This window comes from Gallus gallus, chromosome 3 (genome assembly GCF_016699485.2).
Source record: "Gallus gallus isolate bGalGal1 chromosome 3, bGalGal1.mat.broiler.GRCg7b, whole genome shotgun sequence".
In the NCBI taxonomy this organism is placed as follows: domain Eukaryota; kingdom Metazoa; phylum Chordata; class Aves; order Galliformes; family Phasianidae; genus Gallus; species Gallus gallus.
Window position 1 is genome coordinate 35,382,838 of NC_052534.1, and position 10,404 is coordinate 35,393,241.

At 45.1% G+C, this 10,404-nt stretch overlaps 1 protein-coding gene across 1 annotated transcript; it reads left to right on the forward strand.

Moving 5' to 3' along the window:
* The first annotated feature begins 3,698 nt into the window (after window positions 1–3,698).
* On the forward strand, window positions 3,699–5,457 carry MAP1LC3C (microtubule associated protein 1 light chain 3 gamma). The gene is made up of 4 exons (XM_419549.8): window positions 3,699–3,766; window positions 3,842–3,897; window positions 4,005–4,111; window positions 4,930–5,457. The coding sequence occupies exons 1-4, from the start codon at window positions 3,709–3,711 to the stop codon at window positions 5,135–5,137; spliced, it is 429 nt and encodes a 142-aa protein (XP_419549.2). The 5' UTR covers window positions 3,699–3,708; the 3' UTR covers window positions 5,138–5,457.
* Window positions 5,458–10,404: the final 4,947 nt, after the last annotated feature.

The window sequence follows — 10,404 nt, forward strand, 5'->3', positions numbered from 1 at the left end:
GGGAGTTGGACTAGGTGGCCTTTTAAGGGTCCCTTCCAACTCAAGCAATTCTATGATTAAGAACAATTTGGGGAAATGTGCTTTCTCTAATTCTTCAGGCTTTTCTCTAACACAGATAAAGACCTTTGTCAGAGCAACACCAGCGTGAATAGAACAGCACAGTCTAAGAGAAAGGATTTACATTAGAGCCCATTCATCACCCTCATCCTGCATCTCTGAAACACAACAAAGACAACAACAACAAAATACACCAAAGCACCAAGATGAGAAAGTTCAACAATCAAGGTAATCAGTGAAATCTCCTGAAAGTATAACACGAACTGGCATGCAAAACGGTTATGTTTTAGGTCAGATAACTCACAAAGGCTAGAAAGTCCATATCATTAACTCCCCTCGCTTAGTCAGGAGGCAAAGCCTGCAGGCATTTACTCAGTCATTGACTGACTCATTACTCTCCTCCAGCAGTATCACTTCAGAGCTCAGCAACACCTCTAGGACAAACCAAATTTTGTCCTTTCCTGGAAAGCTTCTACCAGCTTACCTCAGGCTGCTGCAGTTCTGTCTTTCACGGGATCTCCCTGGCGACCGCTGAAACTAAAACTGCAGAATCCTCACATTTCTGACACCCTGCACCTTCTTATACAGGGAAAACAATTCCCTGCCTGAAGCACCTTGATGCTTTGAGACAAGTTTTTAATGCCTTTGGGTGGAATGGAACAAGGCAAAGAACACGCTCCTTTACAGCATTTAGGCTAACTTCTTCTGAGCCAGACTCCATAAATGAGTAGGTCTATGAGGCTGGCATCACTTTATTTGAGACAGATCAACATTCAGTTATACAGCTACAACCTGGAAAAAGCTATAAATGTGGCAGTGACACAGGATTAGATAATACAGGCCAACCTTTTTCTTTAAAGCCCACGGACTTACAGGACTCCTATCAGTGCAGCCGTCAGGCATTTGAGCTGGTAAAAAAAGAGTAACAGTTACCTTTCATCCTTCTGTTTCTGCTTCAGCGTGGCACTCTGAGAAATCCATTCAGTGCATAGAATTGCTCCACTAGCTCAATAATTATGTGCGAGTGAGAAAAACTTCCAAGAAGGAACAGATTCCAAGTCAGATTCAAGTCTGATTCTGGATAATTAGATGCTAGTGTGAGCACAGGTGCTATGCAGACACACAGATGACCTCCCATGCTCTCTGCCTCCAGATGATGTAACACAGAGCACCTGCTAACTGTGCTCACTTTTAGCTGCAGTAGAAATTAGAGCCATAACTGAGAATCTCACTGGAAATTCTGTCCTTCAGCTCTTCCTCTTGTCAGATGCTCAGTTTTCTGTCAAACAGCTGCTTGAGAAGGAGATCAACCCTCTAGAAGCAAGGCACTTGGTGATTGTGTGGAACCAAGCCCAGGTGCTCCACACGCAGCTCTGATAAGGAGCCCCAGAGCTCACCTGCTCAGCTGGGGAGGCCTGCCCTGGGGAGGGGCCCCTCACAGAGCTGTGTTGGCGGCATCCAGCTCTGCCTCAGCTCCCCTTCCAAGTCCCAAGCTCAGCAGCTCCTCAGAGCAACACACCTTGTCCTCTCTGCACACTTCAGTTTGTGGTGCCATCTGGGGAGCTGTGCTGTGGTGAACACCTGCGCTTCCAGGTGAGGAGTGGACAGCTCAGCAGTGCTCCTGACCTCAGCCCTATGTGGAAGGCAGCTGGAAATTGGGACAGCTGCACACACATTTAAGTAAAGATGCTCCTTCTCATAATGACCTGCTGGTCGCTGCATCACGAGGGCATGTTCAGTGTTACACAGTACTTCTAACAGAGACTTTGAGGCTACAAACCTAATTCTATTTTTAAATGAGAGCTGAGATTCTCCTTTGATTGGCAAACTTCAGGAACAGAGAATTGAGTCTTGCAGAACACGTTGCAAGACTGAAAGTAAGAGCATGCAAAGTGACAGTCATTGGTTTTGTCTTAGACAACCACTTGCAGACCTTCACTCACAAATTTCAGCAGCTCCCAGTTGCCTTTGGCATGGCAGATGGAATAGGTCAGGCATATCCAACCTGTGGCCCGCGGGCCACATGCCCAACCCAGACCATCCTGCAGCCACGCTGCACCATTATGGTGGCAGCTCTTCCCCACTGATCAGCCCGGTCTGGCTGTGGGTGTGCACCAATCACTCAGCAACAGGCAAAGTTTGATGTACAGTTAGCACTGTCTGGGATGAAACCAGGGCACGGGGAGGGTGCAGTGCAGTGATAACTCAAGTTATGAATAATTTCATGCATTTTGATACATTGGCTAAACACAGTCCTGTGAACAGAAAAAAACGTGCACCATGCTTTCTATTTTGTTAAAGGAATTTGAGAATATGTTTTGAGATTGGAAAAAAAAAAAAAGATCAATGTTTTGGTATACTTGCAACTCTATTTTAGTCAACAGAAATACATTATCTGCAAATTTGCAAATGGAATGTGTAGAGCTGCCATCAGACATTCAACTCAACAATATGATCATATCTCTTCACCAGACTTTTATAAACCCCCCTCTTACCAGGGAGAAACGTCCCTTGCTTCACAGTCACACCTTATTCCTGTGATTGCTGTCAGGCAGTACGTACATTTGTGAACAACTTCTTTCAAGGATGAAGCACGGGAGGAGTAAATTTCATCAAAAATGTGACGAATGCCTTTAGAGCTCATAAGAACTGCAGCCACTGCCAGTGAACCAGACACTGACAAGTTAGTTTCTCACAAACAAGGTCATGTATCTCACCGGTGTTATGGTGTTGTTGCTCTCTTTTCTTGTTTCAATAAAAAATATTGAAGATTAAAAAAGTTGTATTACTTTCATGTATGAACCATATCATATATATTATGAGGGCTGCCCTGAAAGTAATGCTTCAGATTTTGTGATGCTGTCCCATGGTGTCAGAGGCAGACATTGGAAGTATGGCAGTAGAGGTTGAACCCTTCCCACCAGTATGCCGTTACATGTTGTAGCTGTGTGACAGATGGCAGCAGAGGGGGCAGTCTGACAGAATGACATCTGACATGGAAGTGTGTACGAAGTAAAGGAGTGGAATCAAACTCTTCCAGTATATGGAAAACGGCATCCACTGACATTCACTGATGCTTGCTGAATGTTGATGAAGATCAAAGAGTGGATGTGAGCACAGTGAGGCGGTGGTGGTGCATTTCAGCAGCACTGACAGTGGGTCACCTCTACTTGGGCTGATTTTTATGAGCACAGCATGCAGGTTCTTGCTCACCACGGGTGAAAATGCAGCTAGTGGTGTGACTATGTCGAAAAATAGCGTTTCATAGCTGAGAACATGCCCTAGGAAATAGCGTTAGTGCGCTCTTTGAATATGTTGCAGTTTCTGTGGAAATAAATAGGAGGCATTCTTTTTAGTACAAAGTGTGTATACACAGCCCAAGGCAGTTCCTCTTCACTCAGCGCGGCCCAGGCAAGCCGCAAGGTTGCGCGCCGCTGGGATGGATACTAAATCGATACTTCCAAGGCAGCCACCAAGTGCGAAGCAGGCAGCCCGCCCGCCACACAACGCCCCTCAGAGCGGGCCGCGTGCCGCGAGGGGCGGGCCGCGACGGGAGGACCGGGGCCGGCAGCGGCCGCACCTCCGTTCCGTGGGGCGGCGCCGGGCCGGGCCCATAAGAGACGCGGGGCGGCGGTGGCCTCAGGCGGCGGGATGCAGGCGGGTCCCGGGGTGCAGGCGGTGCGGCCCTTCAAGCTGCGCAAGAGTCTGGGTATGGGGCAGTGCGGCGCGGCGGAACGGGGCGGCGGGCGGTGCGCGCGTAACGCTTGTGCTCTCTTCCGCGCAGCCACCCGGCGGGAGGAGGTGGCCGGCATCAGGGCCAAGTTCCCCACAAAGATCCCGGTAATTCGCTGCTCTGCGGGCGGAGGCTCCCGGCTTCTGCCTTGAGTATTTTGGAAGGAGGGGAACGGAACGCCGCTGGCGCTTCTAAGTGACTCTAATTAAAACAGGTAATCGTTGAAAGATACCAGAAAGAGAAATACCTTCCCCTGTTGGACAAAACCAAGTTTCTCGTCCCCGAGGAGCTGACCATGACGCAGTTCATCACCATCATCAGGTAGGGGCCGCACACTGCCGTTCCCCGATACCGCCCGCGCCGGGCACGGGGCGTGAGAGGGGCCTGGGGCGACCTCCCCTTGCGGGAGCTGGGACTGAAAAGCCCGAGGGAAGGAGCTCGGGGCTCCTGAGGTCCCTCTTCCGTCTCACTGGTGGATAAGGGTGGCGCGAGGCTGCTGCTCTGCTCTCCTTCAGCAGGCAGAAGGTGGTTCTGGGCTGTGCTCTGCTTCTGGCTGCTGCTGCCCTGCTCCTGTTGCACCTACAGGTTGCCCAAACTTGTAGCAGCTCCATCCCAGGACAAATATAGTGGCAAAGAGGTCTTTGCCGCCCAAAGGGCAGTATTCTGTGCTGAGGTGCTAGGGAATTGTAAGGCTTTCAGATGACAAAAAGTGTGTGGAAGCCATCTTTCTAGTTATTAACTTATGTAGAAGATACTTTTGTCTCTTGCACAGCCAGTCTTCACGTGTAAAGTCTCTGAGTGAGACTCTTCTGAAGGCAGGCAGGCTTTAAGTCTAAGAGACTGTGCTGAAATTCTCTATTATAGCTGTACTCAGCACTTCTTGGGAATGGGCAACCCCACGCTCAGGCTCAGTAGCAGCTATGGTTCTGCAGTTTAAGCCTTTCCCCGGAGCGAGCCTCCTGTTTCCGAGTACAGTTAACTTTCTTATGGAGAATTTAAACTAAGCAATGACTTCATGCATAAACTATGTACAAGAAATACTGCAAATATTCTGCTTAATGTATTTTATAGACTATGGTTGAAAGCTTCTTAAATTTGCTAATGCTTGGTCCTTTATTTCCTTTTCCCTTTTCAATCAGAAGCAGGATGGCTCTGACTGCTACACAAGCTTTCTACCTGCTGGTGAACAACAAAAGCCTAGCCAGTATGTCTTTGACCATGGCAGAGGTGTACAGGGACTACAAAGATGAAGATGGCTTTGTGTACATGACATATGCTTCCCAGGAGATGTTTGGATGCTGCTCACTCACCCTAGGGAAAACTATGGAATGCCATCATAAAACCTAGTGCTGGAGCCTGTGTGCTGTGGCTAAACCACTGTGCTATGAATCATGCCTGTGACATGAAACTCGGAGATGCTCCCTCCAGTATGGGCTCTTGAGCTCTGTACTGGGGAGTTATGACCCAAAAGCTGGCAGGACCAGCTCAAGGCAGAGATGGTGGTACACTTTTCCATGGATAATAGTTAAGATGTATATTTTTATACTTGGAAGGCACTATGGGGTTTTCTTGGAACTGCACCTCCACTTCTTTTTGCAATGCCAATCTTGTGATGTAACTGCTTTTTAAGGTGTTGCTTAAGAATAAAATAAAGAAGCTTTTAAGTACTAGGTTGAATGTCAGTTTTAATTTGGGGAAAGACTTTCTGGGAAAAGGTCCTAGAATAATTCTGGACTCTGAGCTCAAGGCCTCTGAAGTGAAGTGTTGCTTGCACAGCCACTCATTCAGTTTTATAATGGGATAACAAAACTGAAGTCTGCTCACACAGGAGCAGACTCATACTTACAAACAGTTTATTAAGTGAAGTACCTGAGTGGCAGGGTTGCATCAGTGCTAGAATAGGGTTCAGTGTTCAGGAATCTGCTCTTTCTATTGAATTCTGCTTGTCTGGTCTCTGTAGACAAGACAGTCATATCCTTCACCTACAGGCACCTGCACAGCTCTTCTGCTAAAGGACTTCAGTGAGCCTTGCCTCAAGTGTGGGTGTTTGTGCTGTACCTTACAGAGGTATGTCAGCATCTCTGGAAAATGTCAAAACTGTCATGTCGTGACATGCTGATACATTTAATGTACAAGCTTCCTGAAAATGAATTAGAGAAGCTCTTGACAGGAGATTCAGTCTGAAGTGCAGCTCAAGCTGGCTTTCTAATATATGAGGAATGTGTCAGAAAGTTGTAAATGTTCTGATTATGCATAATCAGAATGCTAGGTTATCTAAAAATCTGTTGCAGTGTGCAGTTAACCTTCAGAAGCCTCAGCTTAGGATGGTCAAATTGTTATATTTATTATTTGTTATATATAAACTATTGCATCATAATAGTTCTATTCAGTACCAAATTGATTTGCAGGATGATTAATGTAGGAGTTGCTGGATGAAGGAAGAAGTGTTGACAGTGTTTGAATTATGCATGCATACACACATCCCTTCCTTATGCATAAGAGCTTTTTTTGTAGTTGTTCTCCTGAACTTAAAGCCTTAAACATATCTGGGTTCAATCCTCTAAATCTAAAAGCTACTGTATTCCTTGTTAGGGGCACCTGCATCACTGAAGGTGTTATTTATTTGCCAGCTTGTAAAACATGGGGGGGAAGGGGCAGGCACAAAGAAATTGTTGATCTGACCAACTTACTAGAAGTGGGCAGGCTATGTCAAGAGTATAGGTTATGAAAACACAGAGGCTTTGGGATCCCAGAATCTGTTACTTGGATAGAGTTCTATTATACTCGTAATGGAAACAGTTTCCATTTCAGAAACTGAATGCAAATGGTCATTTGTTAGAAGCCCTCCGGGAGGCAAGAACACCTGTTTGGCAGGAGCACTGTACAGCGATGTTGAACAGCTGTGGGAACCTCACAGTGGGGAAGCAAGGGGAAGTCTTACCATGTTCAGACTCTCTTGCCAGCCTAAGAGCTTAGCTAATATTTTGCTTCATTGGCTACTCTGTGTTTGTCTTCCTGTCTTGTGTGATACTTGGTATGTGAAGAGAAAAGCGGTACAGATTCTTGGCTGGGGCAATTTCATGTCTGACAGCTGACTTCAGTTTGTAATGCAGTGGCTAAGGATTAAGTGTTGGTCCTTCCAGCTTTCACTGACATTAGATTGTATGCTGTCTAATGGGTTGAGTCAAAGATCTAGCAAAAAAAAGTGACATGGGAAAAAGGTCAGTTGCAGGTGAAGAACATCATTATAAACCTGTTTAAACTGGCCTGCTGAACCCAGAGCCAAATCTCAGGAGCCTGGTCAAGCTCCATCATTGGGTAATAGTAACAAGGCATACCCCTCTATCAGGTGTCAAAGCAAGTAGGATTAATCATCAAGGACAATTTTCAAAGAGTTTTAAAAGTAATAAGCTGGGAATTAGATGCCCAAATAAATCGGTTAATCTGTTGGTGGATTTGCCTTGGTGTGATAAGAAGCTCAGAATGGAACCTATTCTTTGAACTGCAGGGAACAGCAATTAAAAAAGAAGCAAACAGAAAAACTTTGCTCTGATGACTGACACAAGCAATTGAGATAACCACAGCTGCTTCCAGTGAGCTGCTCTTTGGAGAGCTAATATTTGTTTGAGCTATTATGTGTTGATTAGAGACAGGTACATAATTTTTGCAATGAAGGATACCACTGTAAGCTTGCAGTAAATAAATTCTGTAGTACTCTCCTATGCAACATCAGCGTAAAAGGGGAAGGCAGAGATAGTGTTTGTGTAGGTGTATTCATTTATCAATTATTGTATGGATTCTGGCTCTTTAATACCAAAAATCTGCATCAGGGAAAAGAAAGCAAGCTGAGGATACTCCGTTTTTGCCATAGACTACCAGATAAATCCTGGACAGTGCTTGGTTATCGGGCTCCAAATCTACGTGCTCTGTGGAAGTAACTTGTTAGGTTGGGTGCGCAGCCCTTGGCTCCTTGCAAGGTCTGACATTGTATCTCATCTTCAAATTCTTCAAATGTGAAGCCAGTTTACTTGAAAGGACAGTGAACTTAAATGTGCAACAAGAACTGAAACTGCCCTTGCTTTAGAGTCCTTTAAGTCTTTTTTCTTTTTTTAATTTCTAAGTGAGTATTGCGTAAAATAGAGTACTGGAGGAGTTGTGATTCAACACAATTGGCCAAGTGGAATTATAACAACTGAAATAAGACTGGGGGAAAAAAATATTAAGGTCTGTCTTCCTTAATTTACCAAGTCACTTGGAAAGCCCTAGTGGTGATAACCACAGATATTTCTTGTGATATTGAAAGGGAAATACAGAAGTAGCTAGAATCAGGAGTTTTGCTGCACTAAATGGTATTTTAATGAAACATATCACTTGTCTCTCTAATGTATGCCTGCATAGAGACTGCTTTGGGAACAGGATAGTTTTCTCCTGAAAAAACCTGAGCAAGGGTTATGCAAAATGTGCATACTGTGGGGGCTGCAAGTACTCCGAATACTCATCAGGACAGCTGGAGGACACCATGATAGTAGTTTAGAAAACAACCATCTTTGGGCTTTGGTCAAAACAAAAAGAAAAGGAAAAAGTCTCACCAATGCACCTGAATTTCAAGTGGCCAGAGATCATATATTTTCTGTGCCTGTTAAGGCTAGAGATTCAGCTGTCCGTACTTTCCGTGCCACAGCTGACATCCTACAGCCGTACACACACAGCTACAAAATGCATACAATGCTTTATAGAGTGCAAATTGGCATTTGCTGCTGCAGAGCAAAGGTAACCTCAGCCTGGGCCTTGGTGCAATGAGGATCAACAGAAGCTTTCCAAACTGTGTTTGGATTTTAAAATTACTCAAGTTTGTGTGGGTAGAGCTAATGAGTGAAAGGGGATTATTAATCTCCTCTTTCAAGTATTGCAGGCAGTAATTCTTGTGAATTTAGCTGGGCTTTTTATTGTTTTTGCCTGCTGACTGTTTACAAGTGGTGGTAGCTTCATGATAAAATAGAAAAAAACCCCATGCTAAGTGACAGACTGTATCCTCCTCCTCTTCAAATTGGTTTGTTGTGGGTATTTTTTGGGGTGAGGAGTTATGTATGGTACAGTAAATTTGGAAAGTCAAGTGAAACAATAGGACAGAACATAACCTACAGCATCAAATTGCACTGCTGTTTTCCCCTGTTAAGAAAGCCCCTATAGAAACTATGGGGATAAAACCAAAAGACTTAATCAGGAGATAAACCATTTTTAGAACAGCGCTTTGTAATGTATGTGCTATGGAGTGGAGAAGGAATAGAAGGACAGTTTCTTTGGAAAACTCCCAAGGGGTTTCTGAAGGGTGACTGACAAATAGGTTGTACTGTAAGATGAATTTCAGTGCACAAAGCATCTAATGCCATACACACATCCTCCAAGCATCACTGTACGAGAAATACATCTAGACACCTCTGCTATGTATAAAAATATTTCATTCTTTTCATATAGTTCTGAATCACAGAATATCCTGAGTTGGAAGAGACCCAGAAGGTTCATCAAGTCCAAATTTTACCAAATTTTAAATTGGCAACAAATAATCAAGTTCTACCTATAGAAATGTGCTTAGCTGATTTGGCTTTTTCTAAGATGCTTCTCAGTGGTTGCTGTGCACAGCATGATGCACACTGATGCTTTTTTGCTCCTTAAAAGCACTAGTTTCATAGCTATTTGCTACTTGTCTGTATATAGTTCATAGCATGTGAAGGCAGGGGGGTTCTATAATAATTAACAATCTGGCCCTGGTTTAGAGAAACATGAATATAATTTTAATGGAGGTGGCCAGTGCCCTTAAGGTTCCCCTCTACAGTCATATTTGTGTCTGTCCCTGTCTCCTGTTTTCCACATGTTGCCAATTTTGCATTTGACTGTAGCATTCCTATGACACACAACCGTTCAGCAGCAGCCTTCTCTGGGCTGGTGTGAATAAGCCATAGTAAGTACTGATGCTGGAACCTGAAGGGCAGTGCAGTAGGGCAGACCCTCGGGAGGGAGGTGGGCAGTGTGCCCTATGGGTGTGTGCAGTTTCCAGAGCAGGCAGGAGGGGAGCCAGCAGGGGCTGCACAGGCCACTCAACTTACATCATATCCGGCAGAGGCTGCAAAGGACCTTTATGAGGTTGCTCATGATTTGTTGAAGGGTGAGCTTAGCCAGCAGTGTTTGTTTCTGCAAATGCTGCAAGATCTTGACTTCACTTGCTGTGTTTAACAGCACGGTAAGGTTCTTAATTGGGCCTTCAGCCCAACTCCATTTATGTCAGAAAGGTGAGAAAGCTGTCGATTCCACAGTAAAAGCCAGGTTCGTTGCCATTGATTGAGCTCCTTGATAGACCTGAAGCTCACTTCCAGTTCTCAAGAATAGAGCCAAGACTGTACAGCCTGCCAGATGGATTTGCAGGGAAATCTTTAGGTCAGCCAACCAGAGGGTGAGGAGAGGGGATGGAGTGGGGGGAAGCATTGAGGAGTTGTATCACTGCTTCCACCCAAAGCAGCTGCAGCCATGTGTTCTTTACAAGCCTGCCAGTGACTGAATGGAAAGCCTGATCCTCAGTGTGACATCACTCAAGCAACTATTACACCCATTAGCTCAAA